This window comes from Pleurodeles waltl, chromosome 5, assembly GCF_031143425.1.
Source record: "Pleurodeles waltl isolate 20211129_DDA chromosome 5, aPleWal1.hap1.20221129, whole genome shotgun sequence".
NCBI lineage: Eukaryota > Metazoa > Chordata > Amphibia > Caudata > Salamandridae > Pleurodeles > Pleurodeles waltl.
In genome coordinates, this window is record NC_090444.1 from 159383397 (window position 1) to 159408224 (window position 24828).

The 24828-nt window shown below is 45.0% G+C and overlaps 1 protein-coding gene across 2 annotated transcripts in view; it reads right to left on the minus strand.

The window, feature by feature from the left end:
- Positions 1-11966: 11966 nt before the first annotated feature.
- The window catches only part of MIA3 (MIA SH3 domain ER export factor 3), a 441987-nt gene continuing 429125 nt past the window's right edge, over positions 11967-24828 (minus strand). Inside the window, exons 29-30 of one of the 2 annotated variants that reach the window (XM_069233852.1) lie at positions 19845-19995; positions 11967-13595 (exon numbers count right to left, since the gene is read on the minus strand). In XM_069233852.1, the coding sequence (XP_069089953.1) occupies positions 12994-13595; positions 19845-19995 (753 nt within the window). In that variant the 3' untranslated portion in view covers positions 11967-12993. The remainder of the gene's footprint in view (positions 13596-19844; positions 19996-24828) is intronic. The other variant, XM_069233851.1, reaches the window with a different exon arrangement.

Sequence of the window (24828 nt, forward strand, 5' to 3'; positions counted from 1 at the left end):
AAATGGTGGACCCATGAGTCGTGTTAATACAATATTGAGATTCCATGAAGGCACTGGTGGTGTCCTTGGGGGAATAATTCTTTTTAGACCCTCCATAAATGCTTTTATGACTGGGATTCTAAAGAGTGATGTTGAATGTGTAATTTGCAGATACGCAGAAATTGCTGTGAGATGTATTTTAATGGATGAGAAAGCTAACTTAGACTTTTGTAAGTGTAATAAGTAGCTTACAATGTTTTTTGTTGACGCATGTAGTGGTTGAATTTGATTATTATGACAGTAATAAACACATCTTTTCCATTTATTTGTGTAGCAATGTCTTGTAGTAGGTTTCCTAGCTTGTTTAATGATCTCCATACATTCTTGTGTAAGGTCTAGATGTTCACATTCTAAGACTTCAGGGGCCAGATTGCTAGATTGAGCGATGCTGGATTCGGGTGCCTGATCTGTTGTTTGTGTTGAGTTAAGAGATCTGGTCTGTTTGGTAGTTTGACACGAGGCACTAGCGACAGGTCTAGTAGTGTTGTGTACCATGGTTGGCGAGCCCAAGCTGGTGCTACAAGTATTAGTTTGAGTTTGTTTTGACTCAATTTGTTTACTAGATACGTAAGGAGGGGGGAAAAGCGTAAGCAAATATCCCTGACCAACTCATCCATAACGCATTGCCCTTGGATTGAGGGTGTGGGTACCTGAATGCGAAGTTTTGGCATTTTGAGTTTGCTTTTGTTGCGAATAGGTCTATTTGCGGTGTTCCCCAGTTTTGAAAGTAAGTTTGCAGTATCTGGGGATGAATTTCCCACTAGTGGGTCTGTTGGTGATCTCGACTGAGATTGTCGGCTAACTGGTTTTGTATTCCTGGGATGTATTGTGCTACTAGGCGAATGTGATTGTGAATCGCCCAATGCCAAATCTTCTGTGCTAAGAGACACAGCTGTGATGAGTGTGTCCCTCCCTGTTTGTTTAGGTAATACATTGTTGTCATGTTGTCTGTTTTGACAAGAATGTGTTTGTGGGCTATTAACGGTTGAAATGCTTTCAATGCTAGAAACACTGCTAGTAGTTCTAGTTGATTTATATGAAGTTGTCTTTGTGGAGTGTCCCATTGTCCCTGGATGCTGTGTTGGTTGAGGTGTGCTCCCCACCCTACCATGGAAGCATATGTTGTGATCACGTATTGAGGCACTGGGTCCTGGAAAGGCCGCCCTTGGTTTAAATTTATAGGATTCCACCATTGAAGCGAGGAGTGTGTTTGGTGGTCTATCAACACTAGATCTTGAAGTTGACCCTGTGCTTGTGTCCATTGTGTCGCTAAGCACTGTTGTAAGGGCCGCATGTGTAATCTTGCGTTTGGGACAATGGCTATGCATGAAGACATCATGCCTAGAAGTTTCATCACTAACTTTACTTGATACTGTTGGTTTGGGTGCATGCTTTGTATTACGTTTTGGAATGCTTGACCCCTTTGTGGACTTGGAGTGGCAATCCCTTTTTCTGTGTTGATTGTTGCTTCTAAGTATTGTTGTATTTGACACGGTTGTAAGTGTGATTTTAGGTAGTTTATTGAGAACCCTAGCTTGTGAAGGGTTTCTATGACGTATTTTTTGTGTTGAAGACATTGTTTCTGAGTGCTGGTTTTTATTAACCAATCGTCTAGATACAGGAATACGTGTATGTGCTGTCTTCTGATATGTGCAGCTACTACTGCAAGGCATTTTGTAAATACCCTTGGTGCTATTGTTATCCCGAATGGTAACACTTTGAATTGGTAATGTACTCCTTGGATTACAAACCTTAAGTATTTCCTGTGGGAAGGATGTATGGGTATATGGAAGTAAGCATCCTTGAGGTCTAATGTTGACATGTAGTCTTATTGTTTGAGCAAGGGAATCATGTCTTGAAGTGTCACCATGTGACAGTGATCTGATTTGATGTAAAGATTTAGGCCCGTATTTATACTTTTTTTAGCGCCGCATTAGCGCCGCTTTTTGACGCAAAACAGCACAAACCTACAAAATACAATGGTATTTTGCAAGTTTGCGCCGTTTTTGCGTAAAAAAACAACGCAAATGCAGCGCAAAAAAAGTATAAATACGGGCCTTAGTGTTCTGAGATCTAAGATGGATCTCAGTGTTTTGTCCTTTTTTGGTATTAGAAAATACAGGGAATAAACACCTATTCCTTTCTGATGGTTGGGTACTAGTTCGATTGCCTCTTTCTGTAACAACACTTGGACTTCTAGTTGTAATAGATCCAAGTGCTGTTTGGACATGTGTGCTTTTGGAGGCACATTTGGTGGTGATTGTATGAATTCTATGCAATGACCATGTTGTATAATGGCTAGGACCCACGAGTTCGTAGTTATGTCTTCCCAATGTTTGTAATAATCTGTGAGTCTCCCCCCCCACTGGTGTTATGTGTTGGGGATTTGTGACATTGAAGTCACTGTTTAGTTTGGGGGGTTTTTGGGTTTTGGAATTTCCCTCTTGTTTTAGGGAACTGTCCACCCCTATATTGTCCCCGAAAGCCTCCTCTTTGTATTGGCCCTGGTATGTGGGTCTGGCCTGTGAGGTTGAAGGTTCTGTGCTTTTGGCTTGAAACCCCCCTCTAAAGTGTGGCTTCCTAAAGGTGCCTCTGCTCTGTGGGGAGTAGAGCGCGCCCATGGCTTTGGCCGTGTCCGTGTCTTTCTTTAGCTTTTCTATAGCTGTATCCACCTCTGGCCCAAACAGCTGTTGTCCATTAAAAGGCATATTAAGCACAGCCTGCTGGATCTCTGGCTTAAATCCGGAGGTGCGTAGCCATGCGTGTCTCCGAATAGTGACCGCCGTGTTTACTGTTATGGCAGCTGTGTCCGCTGCATCCATAGCCGATCGTATCTGGTTGTTGGAGATACTTTGGCCCTCCTCCACCACTTGTTGTGCACGCTTTTGAAACTCTTTGGGAAGATGTTCAATGAAATGCTGCATTTCGTCCCAATGAGCCCTGTCATATCTTGCCAATAAAGCCTGTGAATAGGCAATGCGCCATTGATTGGCTGCCTGTGCTGCAACCCTTTTCCCTGCTGCATCAAACTTTCGACTTTCTTTGTCGGGTGGTGGTGCATACCCAGAAGTCTGAGTTTGCCCTTTTCCGGGCTGCGCCTACTACCACTGAGTCAGGTGTTAGTTGTTGTGTGATGTACACAGGGTCCGTAGGGGGAGGTTTGTACTTCTTCTCCACCCTAGGTGTAATGGCTCCGGCTTTGACAGGGTCTTGAAACACCTGTTTTGCGTGTTTTAACATGCCAGGTAACATCGGCAGACTCTGGTATTGGCTATGTGTTGATGACAGTATATTGAATAAAAAGTCATCCTCAATAGGTTCTGCATGTAGTGCTACATTGTGAAAACTAGCTGCTCTGGACACCACCTGCATGTAAGCAGTACTGTCTTCTGGGGGTGATGGTCTTGCCGGGTAGCAATCAGGACTATTGTCAGATACTGGTGCATCGTATAGATCCCATGCATCTGGGCCATCCTGGCTCATCCCTGTGTGCGTTGGAGAGTGTCATTGGGGGTGTTGCAATTGGTGACAATTGCGGTGAGTGCTGTGGCGATGGCTGCGGCGAAAAACGTGGTGGAGTTTTTTCTTCAGTCACTTTTGCTTTTGGCTGTTTTTCTGTTTCTTGGAAAGCGAGTTTCCGTTTCATTTTAATAGGGGGAAGAGTTCTTATTTTCCCTGTGTCCTACTGAATATGGAGCCTTCTTTGTGTGTAGTCTGGCTCTCCCATCTCTAAATCTTGTCCAAATTTATGGCCTTGTAGTTGTGATGAAAGGCCTTGTTCTTCGGAATAGGAGCTCTGTTTCGGCTCCGAGGCTGGGTGTTTCGGCACCGAAACTTTTTCCGCAATCTTTTTCGGCTCCGAAGCTACCTTTTTCGGTTTTGGGGTGCCGAGTTTGGTCGGAGCCAGTATCTCGGTGCCGAGTATGCTCTGTGCCGGTATCTCGACCGGAGTCGGATGTCTTTGACATGTGTGTGCCCTTTTTCGGTGCCGATGGTTGGTCACCGTGTTTACGGGTTAAGCCATGGCCGGTCGGCGGTGGCGTCCCCTGGGCTTTTATTATCTTTGTGTGAGTTTTGGCTGGGGCAGGTTTACACATGGTTTGTTGCCTTGCCGGCTGCTCACTTTCAGCCTCGTCCGAATCAGGAATGGAGAAAGTATCCTCTTCTTCGACGTCGTGGTGTCCTGCTGGCGTCGACGCCATTTGAAGCCTTCGAGCTCTACGGTCCTGTAGCGTTTTCTTCGACCGAAATGCCCGACTGGCCTCGCAGGTATCCTCCTTGTGTTCGGGGGACAAACACAAATTACAGACCAAATGCTGGTCTGTATAAGGATACTTATTGTGGCTTTCGGGGCAGAAGCAGAATGGGGTCCGTTCCATGAGCCTTGAAGACACACGCGGTCGGGCTGACCAGGCCCCGCCGGGGAAGGGAAGCCCCGAAGGGCTACCGGAGCTCTTCTTTTTTTCAGTGTTGATCTGCTATTACTAACCCGATACCGAACGCAAACAATACCGTCAAATTTTCCGAGATTTAACTAACTTTCTGAACCAAAACACGGAGCGAAGAGGAACACGTCCGAACCCGATGGCGGAAAGAAAACAATCTAAGATGGAGTCGACACCCATGCGCAATGGAGCCGAAAGGGGAGGAGTCCCTCGATCTCGTGACTCGAAAAGACTTCTTCGAAGAAAAACAACTTATAACACTCCGAGCCCAACACTAGATGGCAGGATAATGCACAGCATGTGTATCTGCAGCTACACATGCCATCGAACGTGGAAATACGCATCTTTGAGGTCTAAGCAGTCATGTAATCTTGTTTTTGTAGTAGTGGAATGACATCCTGCAGAGTTACCATGTGAAAATGTTCTGACAGGACGTATAGATTGAGAGGCCTGAGGTCCAAGATGGGCCTGAGGGTGCTGTCTTTTTTGGGACTGACGAAGTATAGTGAGTATACTCCTGTTCCTTGTTGAGAATGTGGAACCAATTCTATTGCCTGTTTTATAGTAGAGATTGTACCTCTTGTTGCAACAGAACGTTGTGTTCTGGGGACAATTTGTGGTATCGTTGAGGAATGTTTGGTGGGGTGGATATTAATTCTAGGCAATAGCCATTGCGGATAATTGATAATACCCAACTGTCTGTGGTGATATTTTGCCAATGAGAGTGGAATTGCTGTAGTCTTCCCCTCACAGGAGAAGAGTGGAGGGGTGAGAAGGAAGTCACTGCTTAGGTGGTGTAGTGGCAAGCTTTGAGGTTTGGAACTTGCCTCTGTTGCTGAAATATTGTGCTCTATAGGACCCTCTAAACCCCCCTCTTCGATATTGGGTTTGTTGTCCCTGCTTTGTATGGGAGGTAGAAGCACCAGAGGACTGTGGCTTAAAACCTCCTCTAAGCTGGGGTCTGCAAAAGGAGCCTCTATATGGTGTGGTATATAATGCCCCCATTGCTTTCATAGTATCTGAGTCTTTTCTCAGTTTCTCAATAGTGGTGTCTACTTCTGGGCCGAATAGATTGTTTCTTGTCAAAAGGCATATTAAGTATTGCCTGTTGAATTTCTGGTTTAAAACCAGAGGAGTGTAGCCATGCATGCCTTCTAATTGTAATGTCAGTATTGACACTCCTTGCAGCTGTAGCAGCAGCATGGAGGGCAGACCTTACCTGGTTACTGCTAATAGCCTGTCCCTCTTCTACCACCAGTTGAGCTCTCTTTTGATGCTCCTTTGGGAGGTGCTGTATAAGATTTTGCATCTCGTCCCAATGGGCCCTGTCATATCTGGCTAGAAGTGCCTGAGAATTGGCAATTCTCCATTGGTTAGCCGTTTGTGTGGCGACTCTTACCAGCTACACTAAATTTCCTACTTTCCTTATCATCTCCTGATGACTGGCTGTTTGCTCTTTTCCTAGCTGCGCTGACTACCAATGAATCTGGAGGAACCTGATGTGCGATAGTCTGGGTCCGTAGGGGCAGGCTTATATTTTTTGTCAATTCTAGGGGTGAAAACCCTAGTTTTGACAGGCTCATTCAAAATTTGCTCAGCATGTTTAACCATTCCGGGCAACATTGGGAGACACTGATAACTGGAGTGTATGGAAGACAGTCTTCTTCCAGGGGTTCAGAATGCATAAGCACTCCATGATAAGCCGCTGCCCTGGAGACTACTTGAGTGTAGACAGTAGTGTCTTATGGAGGAGAAGGTTTAGATGGGTAGAGGTTTGGATCATTGTCTGGAATGGGATCAGGGTCGTAGAGATCCCATGGGTCTACTGTATCTCCATGCAAATATAATGAGTGTGTTGGAGAAGGCAATGGTGGTGGACTATTGTGAGGTGAAAAAGAAAGCTGTAGAGTGTGAGGAGGAGAAGTAGGGAGCGGTGCTGGTTTCTCCTTTTGTTTCTGCACTTTTGCTGGTGGCTGCACAGAGTAAAACTCCTCTTGAAAAGTCAGCTTTCTTTTAGTCTTTAAAGGCGGTGCAGTGATGATTCGTCCAGTCTCCTTATGTATATGTATGTATATGGATTCTCGATTGTCTTTCATCCATAACCTCTAATATTGGCTCAATCTCAGTCTCTTCTTCAGAAGCTTTGTGAGATTCCTGCATGGGCTTTGAGATTTGCTTTAATTTTCTCGAAAGTCCCTGTTCTTCTGTGTATGAGGATTTTTTCGGCTCTGAAGTTTGAATCTTTTTCAGTCCCGCAAAAGTAGTTGGTTGTTTCAGCTACAAAACAGTGTTGAATTTTCAACTCCGAGGAATGAGGTCGTTTACTGGAGTCTGAGGTGGAAGCTTTAACGGATTTACTCGACTGAGGTGGACGGAGGAGTGGCCTTTTTCGGCGCTGACCCCCAAAGGTCACCAACAGTCTATTTCGGGCCGAACCATGGCCATCGGCCAAGGTCTTCTTTGATCGAAATGATAGACAGGCTTCGCAATCTTCCTCCCGATGGTCTGGAGAAAGGCACAATTTACAAACCAGGTGTTGGTCTGCATATGGTACTTCGCGTGGCACCGAGGGCAGAAACGACATCGAGTCCGATCCATCAGGCTTTCCACGCGGTAGGCCAGAGTTGGATGCACGCGCCCCAAATGGTGAAATGAAGGTTCAGACGGTACTACCGGTTCGATGCTAGATGGGAAACGCGATCGAAACAATACCGACGAATAAGTAGGTTTTTTAAGGTTTTCAGATTCAAAATCTCAGAGCGATAGGAAACACGTCCAATCCCCAATAGCGGAAAGAAAACAATCTAACAATGGAGTCGATGCCCATGCGCACTGTAACCAAGAGGAGTCACAACTCGATCCTGTGACTCAGAAAAGACTTCTTCGAAGAAAAACAACTTGTAACACTCTGAGCCCAACACTAGATGTCGGAAGAGCTATGCATAGCATGTGTATCTGCAACTACACATGCCATCGAACATATAGATATAAAAATGCTCAGGCATACAAAACAGTACTCTGCTTAGAGTAAGGTACATACCATGAAGGAATCAACTCGCACCCGCTCTTCTTCAGAGTTAAGTAAACAACATTACTTTTATATCAGGTTCAACAAGAACTAGATAGCTAAGAAACTGGAATTGACAAGTTTAAAGTGGAGAACTACCACATTCACACCACATAATAAAGAACACTTTATATTTAACAAAACAAATAGCACCTGCCGAAAGGAGGAACACCAACTGGGTGCCACTATTAGGTAGCACAGACAAAAGAATAGAGAGGATCAAGGCTAATTTGCTGTTCCACCTCTGTCACAAAAACAACTTATAGCAGAGTCAGCCTGTATACCAAATATACCAAATAATCAGGCACCATCAAAAGGCATGTCGATTAATGTGACTTGAACTGCCCCCGAAAACCCAGAGTTGCATAACCACGCATGGTGATGTAGTGCCACTGAAGAGGCCATGGTCCAACCCACAGTCAGTGGTATCCATACCGCAGCGAATGATTAGTTTAGCTGCCTGCCAGCTTGAATCACAGAGGTAAGAGGGTTCCTGATAATAACCCTCTGGAAACATAGGCAAGGTGCTTACTAATGAGTCCCATAATGAATGTGAAAACCGGCCCAGAACGTAAGACATATTCACAGAGTGTACAGCAGAACTCGTGGAGGAAAAAAATATGCCTTCCCCAAAGATCCAGAATCCTGGAATCTCCATCAGAGGGGACATGTGGTACAGCCTCAATTTCATGAGAGGCTGAAGCAGCCTGTACCACCAAGCTATGGTAAGTATGATGTCTAATTAAACAAGCAGAATCACTCGGGGCTGGTCGGTGCCTACGAGATATAGCCCGACAGGGGCCCCTGTATCAGCCCAAGCACACAACAAAACATCATTTAGGGCTTCACTGTAAGGAAGCACAGGCTCAACCCCTGTTTGTCCTTGATGGAGAACATTAATGAGAGGATAAGAGGGCAATTCCACTGGAGGAAGAGGAGAAACAAAAACCACAGCAACCCTTCTCAGCATGTCGACTAAAGAGGAACTCGTCTCCATAGCAAGGCAAAGGGGTGAAATTAGGCCGGAGGAAGAATCCAAACCTCTAGCCATTGCTAGGTCAGCTATCTAGCTGTCCTCCCTAAGAGGCTGCTCCACATGTGAAATGTGTGGCATACTAACTGCCTCCTCACCATGTCCCTCAGAAGTACAAACATGGGGGGACTCCCCAGAATGTGGAGGACGGTCAGGGACAACTGACATGACAGGTGCCAGACCTGATGTCGAGTGGCATCAAGAAGGCGAATCCTCCACGTCAACGTTGACTTCAGATGGGGAAAGAAAGGCGAGGTTTATCAGCACTGCTAGAGTCAGCGGATCAGATACCAAAGCTGAAGGTGTGAACCCCGAAGGGCTGTGCGCCAGCGTGTACACAGTCAAGACCTCTTGCACCCCCCTTGGGGCCCACAGGTGCTCCAGGGGACGGTGGTTTCCCAAAAATAGCGTGAAGCTAATTGTAGAATTCACGCATCTGGGTCATAATTGCCCCAGACCCAGGAATTGGAGGGAGAAGCTAGCAGACTCGGGCCTAGACTCCTCAGCCGAGGAATGGCGAGAGGCCGAGCACGGCAAAGTCGATAACTGTCACGATTTTGACCACTTATGTCAGGACTTACCTTGTGACGTTGACAGAGAGAAGGAGGTGTACGAGAACGACTCCTTGACTTAGCCAACAACCGGACTTTGGTATGAGAAGGAGACCATGACCAACGTGAAGACCGAGAAGGCTCCCGACATCCGTGCCGCTAGAAGTTTCAAACGGCACTCCTGCAGAGCCTTCGGCCGGGGACACTGACAGGAGGCGCACTCAATGGCATTGTTGTGCTCTCCCAGACACCCCATAAAAACAGAGTGGGAATCCGTACTCTAGATTTGTCATCCACGGGACCCGCAAGGCTTAAAGCCTGAAGACATGGAGAGTAAAAGCACAATGTTCAGTCAACGAAAACGTTGAAGTATGCAAAAAAACAGCTCTATCAACCACTACCGAATCTGCGTTGCAAGTGCGTAAAAGGAACTAATGTTGGTGAGGGGCTTACATGGACTCTGCTGATGTTACATCGGGTGGACGACGTTGATACGGAGTCAAGCAATGCCCTCTACTGACACGCACTGTGGGGGAAAAAGTTTTCGGATCCAGGCTCGTGCCTGCAGAAGATTCTAAAATAAGAAATCTGCAGCTAGATGTCTCTATTAGATACCTAAGCAAAACCTCCCTGGAGGTGTGCCTGTGAAGTTGTTCAGCCCAAAAACTCATGGAGGACTGAATGTTCAAAGTGCTGTCACGAAGGGCCTGACTGTCAAGGCAGTAGTGTTTGGTAAACGTGTGCAAGAAGCTCTTTCTCGGAGATGCATTCTGCTTAGACTAAAATACAGGATTCCTACATGCCTTCCCACACATACCTCTCCTCCCCCACCCACCCCCGAGTTCTGAAAAAGATCAGAACTGATTGAGCCCAAGTCTTTCTGAAGTCTCTGATCTCCACCTCTCACAGATGCCCGGCCCAGCCCAGAAGCGATGCATCAATCATCACTATCTGTTCTGGTTTGGGAAGGGGTATCATGTCCAGACTGGCTCAGATGAAAGGGAGCTTTGGAGAAGTTGTCAGAGTCACTTCAGCATCTTGATAGTGAACTGCAGGGGATTCGCTGCAGTCTGGAGGTGGGCCTGGCTTCAGTAGCCACTTGTCAAGTAGGGGAGGCTTGGTACATTCACAAATGTTTTGCAACCACCACTATCACCTTTGAGAAAACTCGAGGGTACTGGAGAGATTAAAGGGGAGAAAATCAAACTGTAAATGCTCCTGGCCCACATGAACCGTAGGTAATGCTGACTGGCCTGTAGAATGGGGATGTGAAAACAGGTATCTTGCAGGTCCCATGCTACCATCCACTCACCAGGGTCCAACGCAGACAGAACCTGGGCAAGTGCTAGCATCTTGAATTTCTCATTCCGCAGGAAGGCATTGAGAAGGTGAAAATCTAGGATAGGGCAGTGGCATCTGTGCTTTGGCACTAGAAAGCAGCAAGAATGGCAATCACTGCCTACTTCTGATGTTGGCACCCTCTCAATGGCTCGTTTGGCCAAAAGAACCTGTAGTTCCTTATTGGCATGGGAAAATGGTCCTCCATACGTTCATCTGAGGATGGCAGCTGGGTTACTGGGAGCGAAAGGGTGTAACCCAGCTGGACAGTGAAACTTCCACTGTTATTACTTCCCCTCAGGGCAGGTGGCGCCTGATCCTGTGTTGTTGCAAGGGCATACTAAAGATGCAGGAAGGGCAGCTAGCTGGGCAGATCTCTGAGCTTGGTTACTACGGGCCTTGTGTGAGCCAAGTCTGTGGCCAGGAAAGGGCTGGGAAAACTGTTGACTATGGCGGCTTTGCTGGAAAGGACTCGGTTGATAGCCCCTACTACAGCCACAGATGGGGTAAAAGGAAGAGTCTGGCTGGTGTGGGGCCATGCAATCCACAATGACCTAGCAGTGACCCAACTCTCCCTGAGGCAAGCTTTGTCACCAAACAGTCGAGTGCCATCGAAGGGCCACACTAGGAGGAGTCAGAGTAGAGGGAAAAGGGCCATCATGACTTGGGTAAAGGCCACGATCTGAGTGGTGTTAGAACAGGGGAAACTCAAGGAATGGAGCAAGTGCTTTGGAGCCAGCGTAGGTTAAAATCCAGCACATACAGAGTCTCCAGCAGATCTGTCTCAGAGGTCGATATTGAGGCCAGGGGTGGGGAACAAGGTTGCCAAATGAATGACGTGCTCCTGGAGAGGGAGATACATCAAGAGTCCCTTCTGTGGAGGTTCTCCTGATGATTCTTAAACTTTTTGCTTGGAGCAGGCATGCTTCGAGGACCCAGGCACCTGAAACCTAGTAAATCCTGTTTTTTTTTGGGGGGGGGGAGGGGGGAAAGGGGGGTGTGGAGGGGGAAGGCATCACCTGATAATCCTGTTTGACAACAATTTTAACTGAAATGTTCTGTGGAGAGCAGGGAAAAAGAATTATGGAGTGGTGCTATATATGGCTATGTGGTGTGACATCTATTGGATTATTTTAAACAGTCTTTATAAGCCATTCCCTTGTGAACTAATGAAATCTATAGCTTGTGACCAAACACTGTGTGACCCCCTTCATCATTCTACGGTATTTTATATTGCTAGCTTGCCTTCCCAGGTGGTTTGCATGTTTCTAGTTCACTGGGAACCTTTGATAACCTATTATGTTTCTAGTTCACTGGGAACCTTTGATAACCTATTAAGTATAATACTCACCCTGCAGTGGAATGCCTTCACATACCTTTCGGTCTCAAAAACATGACTGTGCAAACAAATGGACGACAGCCATTCTTATGAACAGGGAACACATACGGAGTTTGAGTGGTTAAAATAAAGAGAAATGTTTTAGAAGCGCTGGGATGTTTCTCTTGGTAAACATGTCACCTTTATTTTTCAATACATTTATTCAAATGCAAATGTAAATATCTCGTGAAATAGAAGACCTCTGTAAGTATTAGTATCGCTAAAGAAAAGAAAGCTGATGGCAGATAAAAGGAAGTGCAAAGAACAAATAGTTTTTAAGATTAAAAGATGGGCGCATTTCTTCGGAGCTATGACATTATTTTTAGAATCACAGAAAACGTAAAAGATTTGTTTCTATTACATGCATGGCACTTTGCTGTGCATTTGAAGCAGCCTCCCTCAAACTTTGGTACAGCCCAATATAGTCCTACTCTCACTTGTAATAATCTAAGAAAATAAGTCTTGCTGGGTTAGTATAATTATCTTGAAAGTATGCAAGATGAGTGACATCTAGGATGCCACATGAGATCAAGCTGAAACAAAGCAAGCTTGCAGTGATGAAAAACAAAAAAAAGTACTATCTTTATTAGGAATTTTTTTTTTTTAAAGAATACAGTGTCATTTGTGCTTCTGGCCCTCAAAACCAGATGTTACAAAATATTTCGTTTTATTACCAACATGTATGTCAAACTGCAATGAGAAGGTAACAGGTTGTGTTATGAGACGGCAGTCGGAATAGCATTTTACTTTTAAAATATTATATTTCCACAGGAAATGTTATTGATTACATTTTCATGAGATTTTAAATTATTCACAAACACTGGTTACATGACTACTATAAATTAAAATGAAAGAAAAAAAACAAAAAAAAGACACAGGTGCTTCAATATTGCACATTGTAAAGCGCTGCAGGCCTCTGGTAAAATTGTCTCCAGTCCACCACCATTATTCATTTTTTGCATCCCAGTTTGTTTTGTAAATCAATAATGCATATTTTCAAGGACATTCAAGGTACAATCTAAATTTCAGGAAGTTAACAATATAAAGGAAATCCTAAAAATCAGTTAAAATTTACATTCGTGTTTTGGAACCAATGAAGCCATTGTAAAAGCGGTTCTACTGTCCATTGCATAATTCTCCCATTATTGTCTTGCATCTGGGACGTTTCCATTGTCTCTTTGGGATGCAGCTGCTGGAGGGGGTCCTAGTGGGATGTCTCTAGGGCCCGAAGGAGGACGGGGTTGATAGTCCCTAGTTCCTTGAGGAAAACCAGGTGAGTATTCACGAGGGTGCAGGGGACCTCCAGGGAAGTCTCTACTGCTTGGTGGAGGTCCCACTGGGTAGTCTCGAAGTCCTGGAGAAGGGCCTCCTGGAAATTCCCTGGGACCTGGAGGAGGGCCACTGGGAAAGTCCTTAGGACCAGGTGGAGGCCCTCCTGGGTAGTCCCTAGGACCTGGAGGCGGCCCCCCAGGGTAGTTCCTAGCTCCTGGTGGAGGGCCTGGCAGGTAATCTCTGGCCCCTGGTGGAATCAGATCTCTCGGAAGACCAGGAGGATAATCTCTTGGACCATGTAGTAACGGCGGTGGAACCAATGGATAAGGGCCAGGAGGGCCCAAAGGACCGCGTGCATATTCTCTTGCATCTGGAGGTGGTGGTAGCATTGGGCCACGAGGAATTTCCCGCATTCCGGGTGGAGGGCCTGCTATATAGTCTTTCGGACCAAGAGGCAGCAGGGGACCACGAACTAGAGAAGAAATAAGAAAATAATTAAAAAATGTGTGCAGTCTGAATCTAGCAAGTGTAGCCTAAATAAAAATAAAAACAAGGCTGCAATGGGCTTTACAACAGGCTCCTACGTAGTGAAAATAAATAGAGCTGAATAAAACACACTATTTGCAAGAACTAAAAGAATATACAAATGCTTATACTAATGTGCATATGTTCACATATTTAACAGCACAGTACATTGGTAAACTTTCACGTTTCTATAATAGAGTCTAGAGCCTAGCTAATTTGAAACAAATGCTTACTGCCTTATAGACTCCCAAGTTCTTACTACTTAACACAGAAAAGCAACTGGATCTACATTTGCAATATAATTTGATCTCATTGTATTATAAACCTTAGTACTCAGGTTAAATACATTTATTCATAGCTTGTTCACATGTAGTAACCTCATGGCAAGGCATAAACCACATATGCTGATCCACAGGAGTAATATACTCTGTTCATGGATGTATTCAGCATCCTGACCTAGAAGGGTCAACTGATTGTGAAGTTTAAGGTTTCAATACATTGTATCCAGTCTGCACCTGAACATGCTCTTATGCTACTTCTAGGTATGCCTACATTTTAAATTTCATATATATGTTTCTAATTTCCAGCTTCAGTGCACATTCTTTTATTTTTGGGACCTAGGTGTTTGCCAATCCTTTTATAGTATTCTTTGAATGTAACAGGTTAGCGAGAAATTGTATAGTTTTTTCCAAGTAAACATATGTGGTGTGTGCAACAGTGATGTCCGTTTACTGCACATACCTTATTAAAGGCTGCCATCTTCAAATTATGTTATGCAAGAGTAGGTTTCTATCACCCTGAGTGAAACCTAACGATCCTCCTAATCTTTTGGAGTTGCTGGTCTCCACGTTAATGGGACCAGATGGGGAGCTTTGACTAACAAAAAACACACTAACCACCTAGATCAGTCCTGACCTTTAACTCTTGGATACAGGGTACAGGAGCACTGAATGTCAGAGGGGTCCTTGGCAAGTATGGTGCCACTAGAATGAGAGTCATGGAAACCTACCTCATCTTCTTCATTACGTACAGGGGAGATGAAAAAGTGTAGGAAAATATCTCTGACGAGTCAATTCATAGTGCATTGCCCATGGATTGTGGGTGCAAATTACTAGCAATTTGTGTTTTCGGAGTGGCAAATAGATCTATTGCTGAAGTCCGCCACCACTGAAAGCACCTGTGAAGGACTTGCAGATGCAGTTCCCACTCGTGGACTTGTTGATGCGACTTGCTGAGCGAGTGAGGAAAGTATTTCTCCACACCTTGCAAATACTCGGCCAACAGCTGAATAATGTTGCCAGTCGCCCTGTGGCAAATCTCCTGAGCTAGCGCAGAGAGCTGGAGGGAGTGGGTGCCACCCTTCTTCTGTATTTAGAACATGGCTTTCATGTTGTTTGTCTTCATTAGCACGGTTTCCCAGAAATGGGAGGAGCAATTTTAGGGCTAGTCTTAAGACTTGAAGCTTCAGAAAGTTCATATGCAACCCCTGGTGCAGTCACCCCCCAACCCAAGAGACATATCAGTGGTGATGGTCATCTACACAAGGGAGTCTAGTAAAGTTCTGCACAGCAGCAGGTTGCTGCTGGTCCACGAAAGAAGAGAGTGCAGACACCAGGTCGTGTGCAGACACCAGGTCGTGTGCAGACACCAGGTCGTATCCAACACAGGGTCCTCTCAATGCCCTTCCGTCTGAGCCCACAGATTTAGGCACTCCTGCAGCAGGCCATCATCCTCTTTGTTACTGTATTTAATACTGAGCTGAGGAAAAGCTATATTTGCCGTGTCTGAACATGCAACATTTTCATACTGATGGTGAAATCTAGACTGTGAAGTAGGGACATTGCTGTTTCAAAGTGTGCTTGGCAATGAGGTTTGTTCAGCCATTCATCCAAGTATGGATAAATACATATGGCATTTCTGTGCAGGTCCGCTGCTACTACAAGGAAATTTGTAAAAATCCTGGGGGCCGTAGTGACACTGTAGGGTAACACTTTGAAATGATAATGTTGGCTACTTATCATGAATTGAAGGTTTTGGTAGTGGACTAAATGGATGGCTGTCAAGCGCTGAAGTGAAATAGTATTGGCTTCGCAATGGGATGATATCCTATAAAGTGAATATATGAAAGTGTTCAGAGAGGAGGGAACTGTGCAATGGTTCAGAGAGGATGAACTTGTGCAATGAACAGATGCTGAGGATCAGCTGCAGGGAACCATCCTTTTGGTGATTAAAAAAGTATAGGTAGTATACCCAACTCCGCATTGATCTGGGGTACTACTTCTATTTCTTCCTTTAGAAGGTGAAGGTGGTCTTAGCTCAGTACATGGTAACAGGGTGAGATGTTGTGAAATTCAAGGCAGGACTCTTCTCCCAAAATGGAGAGGACCTACTGATCTGATCAGATGCTTTCCCACTGTGGTAGGAAGTGCCACAGTCTAATCTTCTCCCGAAAGGCATTATGTGCTTTGGAGGAAAGAAACAGAACAGTCACTGCTCTGTCTTTCCCATACCCATTCCCTCTACCAGACCCTCTGGGGATGGACGTAGGTTGCTAAGGGTCATGAAAAGACTGCTGGTATTGTTGGTAGGGTGGTTTCTGACCAGAGCCACCTGGTTTATACCTCTGCTGGTTTGTTGCTTATGAAAAGCAAATTGGGATGAGGGTACTTCAGCACATGCAAAGATCTGGCTATGTCCATAGAGTAACGTTTAATTGGGAGCAGGTAGAAAAGTCATGTTTTTGTCAGAGGAATTGTAATTTAAGGTTCTCTACTAGGAAAATCGCATTTTAGGTCACAATTCTGGAAATGCTTTGTTGGTCTTTTCTTGCAATAACTATTTGGTGCTAGCAGCCTGTTCCTGGGTCACATGACCAGATGTACTTGGCAGTTGGCCTTTGTGTATTCCTCTAAGACAGCATCACAATAGAGGGTCTGAGTGTTGGCAGGACGGGGGAGGGACGAAGCTGTCCCCTACCACACCTGTACTTTAAAGGCCCCTGTAGGGGGAAGCTCCAGAAGCTTCTCCCATTTCCCAGGTATAAAAAGGAGAACCCCAGGCCCACTCTTTAGTACACTCTTGTACCTGTGGATACTACAGAAGTAGTACACCCTGCACTGCTTGCCGAGAAAGAAGACTGGACCTACATATTTCTTTCCAGGTTAAAGTGACTCAAAGGGTCAGCTGTCTAGCCTCCTGTTCTGAGCTACAGACACATGACCCAGAGGCCGCTACCGCAACTGCCCAGCTGACCTGCTGCAACTGGACCTGCAAATGGACATCCTGGCCTCTGCTGGGGTGAATTACTGAACCCCAAGAGGTGCCTCCCAGGTCCTGGACTCTCCGTGTGGCATCAGCTGAACTAATCTATGAAAAAAAAGGAGAAATCCTGTAGTTTTGGGCTCTTGGCGGAATGCAAATCTCCAGCAAAGACCGTCCAGGATACCGGACAGGATCTTTGAACTAGAGTGAGGACTGTCCAGGATGCCTGGCGTGCTCTTCACGCTTAAGTGATGACCATCCGGGACACTCTCCCTGCTCCTAGCGGCCTATTCCACTGTGAACACTTTGAACTGGACTTTAAAAGGTAACTTTCCCAGCAGGACTAACCTGGTCCCTGTATCTGGCCCCTGCTCCATCGCGGTCGGCCTGAACTTGCGATTATTTTGTGTTGCGAGACCTGTGTGAAAGTCACGAATGGGCCATTGTGCCTTTAGGAGCTATACTTGCCAATAATCTTTAAAGTTGCATTTTGATGGTTCTACTTATTGAATATTGTTTGTTTTGGTGTCAAATAATGCATTCAATTTTCCCCTGTTTTTCTTAATTGGTACATGATTTTTTTGTTTTTACTTTATTACTGTTTGTGTGTTGCATAAATACTTTGTGCATTGCCTCCAAGTTAAGCCTGACTGCTTTGATGACAATTTGCCAGAGGGTTAAGCACAGATTATTTTAGTGACTATTTGTGGTTTACCCGGACAAGGATTGTGGCTGCTGCTTCAGTAGGGTTTGACTCCACTCAACTAATAGCACACTTTTTCACAGATGATTGTAGCATCTCTTCAAGCAATGTTAGACAATGTTCTGTGCACTCTGTTCTGGACAGTTTCGCCAAGAAAGTAAACCCCCTCCTTCCTAGCATACAGTTTACCAAGGTGGTGGTGTGCAGTCCTTTGAATTACTGCATAATATGCAATGGTGTTATCAGGTCGGGATGTGTTAGCAGCGTATGTCACGGTCTGGGTTGTCCATTGAGTCTACCACATAATCATCAAAGGAATCATTTCCCTCTTGGGGCCTAAAGGTATCATAGGACTCCTGAGGAGAATAATGATGACTGCCTCAAAACAGTATCATGTGGATCAGGTGGAGTACAGTGTAGTGGTTGTAGTGGAGAAGGTGTGGATGCAAGTGGTGGGAATGGCATAGGACTGGCAGCTGGGTCTCTGATGGCTGGATGGTGTGGAGGGTCAAGTCCTGGTTCTTGAGTGGGCAGACACTTCTTAGGGATGCAGATGAGTTCTGGAGCTGGAGGTTTGGCAAGTATCTTGCCTGAGTATAGATGAATGAAAATAATCGTTTGCATTTCGGCCAGGACACTTGCTAGCTTCTCGAACAAGGACCACTTAGATATTAAATCTCCACATCAAGGGGGTTTTGGCGCTGATCTCTCTGCCAGTTGAGGAGCGGCTTTCAGTATCTACTTCGCTCTGAGCCTGGGGCCAACCTGGCTGCGATTTTGGCACTGAGTGCTGCTTTTGGGGGCCTTGGTGCCACATAGGTTTCCAAACGTGGTGCGCTTTGGTACACTTGGGTAAGACCTTCATTGGTATCAAACCAACATTTCGAGTCCATCCTGGCTGGAGGTGCAAGACCCATAGTTTTGCACCTCTGATGGGAGTGAGATGGACCGTAGGTGCAGTGGATGTGTGAAGTGTCAACTACATCTTCAGTCCGAAAGTTAGGGTGTTTTGAACCACTGGCATGAGGAACTCTACCACCTCCTCAATATCGGAGAAAAGAGCCTCAGGGTCTTCCTCTGTTTGTCCTGCCAGAACAACCAAAGGGCCGGCCTCTTCTTCCCTGGGCCCTGGCAAATCTTCAGCTTTAACCTTCAAAATGATCAGAGAATTGCAGACAAGAATTATCTCTGCATTTTTGTGCTGTGCCCACATCCTTTCTCTTTGGTACCTTAGTGTTTTCTTGCAGTGGGAGGTAAGGCAGGCTTCACATGATATCTGCATGTTCTGGAGAGAGGCAGAGGTTGCAGATCTCACCCCAATCTTGCCAGGGGTATTTTGTATTGCACAAAAGGCAGAAATGGAATGGAATACATTCTATAATGCTGCCACAAGGTGCAAATTCTAGAGAGGAAGGCAGTGCAAATCCACAATGTATTGAAATATCCAGGGAATTTCCCGTTGGGTCCGAAGTCTCAACAGTGCAAACAGAAACTTCCCTCGATGCAGCAGTGTTGTTCACGTCACAGGATTGGAAAGGGAAGACACTGGACCTGAGAAAGAACTATGACCTGGAAAAATAATTAATGGAGAAATAATTAACGCTTAGGACCTCAGGCAGCATTCCTGACCAGCCTAACCCAAAATAAAACAACTGAAGGTAAATGCAGTTTGCTGGTGCATTGTGAATCAAGGGTGGATCACAACCATAGCTTCACAATAGAAGCTGGTTCCAGTTAAGAGGGCAGTCTGCCATACATTATTAGCAGACGATCACATCCCTTCACGATACTGACTGTCAAAGTGGACAAGGTAAAAAATTACTAGCTGAAACAGTCTGAATGGAGCTAAAGAAGGAAGTCTACTAACTACTTATTTAAGCTGGCAGCACCGAACCGTTGTGGGGTACACACTCTGTATACAGAAAAAAAGAAATCACCTGGTTCCAGCCAAACTCTTATGTATGCATTATCTTGTATTTAGTTCTCATCGTGTCACAATGGGTTATATTTTCAGTTAAAGAGGTAGATGCCGGGTTAAAGGAGGAAGCAGTACGAAGAACATAACCAGATTCAGAAAGTCTTAGAGAAAGACCTACGTTGTTGTTGTCATCTATTCCCTTCTGTACAGATCTCATTTGATATGTGAATAAATGTTTGTCCAAAGGCCTGACAGCAACATGATGCAATTTTGAATATGAATATATTACGTGAAAACAAAGCATATTTCCTTACCTAATGGTGGAGCAATAGAACGAACTCCATAGGGAACTCTTATTGGAGGGGGTCCAAATCTCACAGGTGGCTGAGGAAGGGGTCCTGTAGCTGAAGAGTTCATGATTGGTGTCCCAGGATATGAAGGTGGCCCTTTGGATCCAGGATTGATCTAACAAAAAAAGCACAAATATTGAAATAGTTGATGTGTAGTATTTTTTTCACATATATGTAAACTTCAAAATTGTTGATAAAACATGCAAAACAAGAAAACCCATTCACACAGACTCTTGTTTGGTAGGCAGGTATGCAGCAAATCCTCACAACAAAGGTATGTGAATTGCACACTATTGGGCACCCTTTCTATATTTGTAGTCCTGCATGGCTACAGCAAGTCTAAAAGCATCCTGGACAGCACAAAAATGACAAAAAAACTATTTTCTTAAACAATCAGTGACTGTCATGCACTGAGGACAAATCAACCTCCAACATAAGACCCACATACTGAAAGTACAACTATCTAGAAACTCAACTATTTAGTGCAAACCAGCCAGTAAGAGTGTTCTTTTGAAATGCAACGTATGCAGAACAAAACTGCATAAGATGATGGATCCCACAACAAAATCAAAAGTGGGAAAAAGGCTGACTTGAAAATTCTAAATCCCCTCTGGCAAAAAAAGAGGCACTCATACGAAAAACATCATGGCACAGCAGTCTGCAACTGTGCAGGTATTTGTTAACTCCGGAGGGCTGGGTAAAGCTTTTTAAGATGACAAAGAACAAAATGGTCACTTATAGGTAGGAGAAGTTTTTCGGTTCGAACAATTTTCTGTATTCATGTGCTGTGAATTATTCCACCATCTAGAGGTTAGGTCTCCTTAAAATCTCTTCTCTCTTTTTTCGGGAGCGTTGACCATTTAGGTTTAAATCCCTCCTTGTGCAACATCAAACATGTGCCCTGAAAATCCCTTGACTTGGTCACCGTCTTCAGATACTTTTATCTTCCTTTGGTTTGTTGGTATTCTCTTGAGTTGAGTTTATAAATACACATCTACTGGTGGAAGTGGGTGGGTCGCATGTGAACCCAGAAAATTCCAGCTCCATCAGATTTTATTATTTTATAGCCCTCCCACATGCCTTTTCTCTCTGAATACATTTTAATCTGTCCAATTGTTTTTGTGCTTTCACCTGTTGTGTCTTGGCTTCAGTTTTGGTGGGAAAATCAGTTTAGAACGGTCATCAGTGCCACAGGTGTGCTTCATAAGTCTACACTCAGAACCCCTTCTTCCGGGCATCCCTGCTAACAAACGTTTTCCGAGCGGTGGTAAGAGGTGACATTCCTAACTCCTAGAAGGAGTCCATTCTTGTCCTTACATTTAAAAAAGGGGACAGAAGCCAACCTTCATGCAACCAACCTATCTCCCCCCTGGACTCTTTAGTAAAGATCCTCAGGCAGGTAGTTTTGCAAACACTGGAATATTGGGCTGTCAAGAACACATTTTTCTCTAAGGTGCAATAAGGCTTCCGCCCAGGGGCTGGTACAGTCAAGCAAACACTAAACCTTTTCCTGGTATCTGACGCGGCCCTCCATACGGCCTTCACTGACCGCTCCAGCGCGTTTGACTTGGTGGGCAGAGATAAGCTATGGTACGCGATAGGTAAAGCAGAGATCTCTTGAAACATTTGCATTGTGGTATGAAGGCTTGGGCACGATTTGGCATAAATGGAGTTTCTACTTCCTCCTTTTGTGCAAGACAAAGCTGCATTTTAGCTCATTTTTTATTTCTTTTTAATATAAATGGTCTTGAGGCGGAGCTCGTGACCAGAGGCAATGATTTTCCTAGGGTTGGGAACCACCCATTTTACTTTATGCAGATGATGCGGATTTAATTGCCTGCACTGTTAACAGCTTGTAGGTTCTTCTGGACACTTTTAATGATTTTATGGGGGAGCTAAATTTGAAAATAAATCACCAGAAGTCACACAAAACGATATGTGTCCCAAAAAAAAAAGACCAGATCGTGTATACACAACATACATGGGATTTCTATTACTAGAGTGCAGAGTTAACTACCTTAGGGTCTTGTTGGCAGACAACTTGAGTTGGGATAATCTTCCGAGCCAGACAGCCTGCAAATTCGCCAGGGCTAAAGACGCAATTATTAAGTTTTTCCAAAAACTTGGCCATAAGCCCATTAGGAAGTAATCACCTTCTACAAACATAAATGTCTTTCATTGGGTCCTATGGGGCTGGAGTCGGGGATACACCCCCCCCCTAGAAGTTTACAACCTATTGAGAAAAAAATTTTGTGCAAGCTGCTGGCTATCTCCAAGAGTACGGCCGGCGTTATCGTCCATTTGGAACTCACACTTCCTTTTTTGGAGAACATAGTCCAGGCTGCACCACTGCTATCTTGGCTTAAGATTTGGCATTCACAGCACATTATATTCACACCAACGGTTGCTGAATATTGCTTAAGGCAAGACCGTGTGGCCTCTGTCCCATGGTTAGTTTATGGCAAAAGGGCTTTCTCTGACCTGTGTCTGTCAAAACGCAGACTCACCAGACGAAGGGGTGGAGTCTTTCCCATCGACACCCTCACCACCATACAACATCACTACATACAATGCAGCAGTAAAGAGGGCTGCAAGAACTTATCAAGTGCAACTGGAGGAAAAACAATCAGAGACCTGTTTCCTCCTGGAGACACTATTAGCTGAAGAAAAGAGAAAACTATTTCTTCCAATGCTCTCGATCACTCTAGACCAGGGCAGGGAAGCATTTAAGAAACCAGCTGCTACTAAGGCAATAATCCAGAGTAAAGAAGAAGTATCACTTCTCATCAAGGGACCCACCTTCCATTAGGTGAAACATGCCAGCAGACCATTATAGCGTCAATAGCACAGAAAAGAGATAATGCACCCATGTCTACAGGACCGCCTCCGCACAAGGAAAGGAAGAGAGTAGACTTGGTGGGGAGGAAAATGGAAAGGTCAGGCAGCAACACAGTGGCGGCTAGCCAACTCAAATGCCCTGCTAAATAGATTTGCACACCAACAGTGGGACAAGAAGGAGGAGCTAATGTAATATCTACCAGAGGAATTCAAGAAGAGGGTGCAGTGTTGCAGGAGGGCAAGACAATTGCCAACACGTGCCTAACCTCTGCGTTGGATACAGCAGCAGACACTGCGAATAGCTCTGGATGGCCACCACCTTGTGCAGGTGCACGGGGCTGAGAATCTCAGGTTTCAAGCAGGAAGTCAAGTCAGCCATAATCAATATGCCATTCACAGTAGACTGCATATTTGGAGAGGAGGTAGAAAATGCACTTCAGTGTATGAAAATGGACAGCAAGACCGATAATGTAATGGGGGGCCTTCAGGGGAGGCAGGACTCAGAGAAAGAGCAACCTCAGCAAAAGCTTCAGGAGCCAGCAGAGTGAACCCACCAACGCCCCACAATGGCAGTACAAATGAAGTTCTAAGCAGCCCTTTCACATGCGTATGAGGAAGAGGAGGAACCACTCTAACAAGCAACTGCCGACAAGGAACCCTCCTACACAAGTTACTAGTAGGAGGAAGAATCAGAGGAGTCCTACTAGAATGGGAGAGGATCACCTCCAACAAATGTATAATGAATATCATAAAATACAGCTATCGCATAGAGTTAAAAACTCACCTCCACCACCACCACCAAAGAGGATAAAAATATATGATCAACGACCACAACAGGAAGTGGAAAAGTTAAGGAAAGAAGCTACAGAATTAGTTCCTCAGAATCAAAAACAAAAGGGATTTACAGAAACTTTTTTGGTGCCAAAACCAAACAAAACATTAGACCACTACTGGACCCGAGGTCACTGAACAAGTTCATAAAGATGCAAACATTCAAGTTTACAGAGCTACAAGAGGTCATTCCCATGATAGGGAAAGGAAACTGCATGGCAACCATAGACCTGAAGGGTGCCTACCTGCACATACCAGTAAACAAACGCCACATACAAGTTCTCAGATTTGTAGTGAACAAGACACTACCAATTTCAAAACATTACCATTCCGAATAAAATCGGCACCAACAGGTGTTCGCACAATGCCTTGCCATGGCAGCAGCACATTTTAGACGTCAGAGAATGAAAATGTCACTTACCCAGTGTACATCTGTTCGTGGCATCAGTCGCTGAAGATTCACATGTTGTGCATAGCCCGCCATCTGGTGTTGGGTCGGAGTGTTACAAGTTGTTTTTCTTCGAAGAAGTCTTTCGAGTCACGGGACCGAGTGACTCCTCCTTTTGTCTCCATTGCGCATGGGCGTCGACTCCATCTTCGATTGTTTTCCCCGCAGAGGGTGAGGTAGGAGTTGTGTTGTAGTAATAGTGCCCATGCAATGGAGTGACTAAGTATGTACCTATTTAAGGTTTAAATAATATATTTACAAATGTACAAAGCTTGAGCTAACTTCCGAACGGCTACAGGCTCCCGGGGAGGCGGGTGGGCACATGTTAATCTTCAGCGACTGATGCCACGAACAGATGTACACTGGGTAAGTGACATTTTCAGTTCGATGGCATCTGTCGCTGTAGATACACATGTTGTGCATAGACTAGTAAGCAGTTATCTCCCCAAAAGCGGTGGCTCAGCCTGTAGGAGTGGAAGTAGTTTGAAATAAGGTTAACACGGCTTGACCTACTGTGGCTTGTTGTGCGGATAGCACGTCTACACAGTAGTGCTTGGTGAACGTGTGAGGCGTAGACCATGTGGCTGCCTTACATATTTCGTGCATTGGAATATTTCCTAGAAAGGCCATGGTGGCCCCTTTCTTTCTGGTTGAGTGTGCCCTTGGTGTAATGGGCAGCTGTCGTTTTGCTTTAAGGTAGCAGATTTGGATGCACTTAACTATCCATCTGGCTATACCTTGTTTTGATATTGGGTTTCCTGCATGAGGTTTTTGGAATGCAATAAATAGCTGTTTAGTTTTCCTGATGTTCTTTGTTCTGTCAATGTAGTA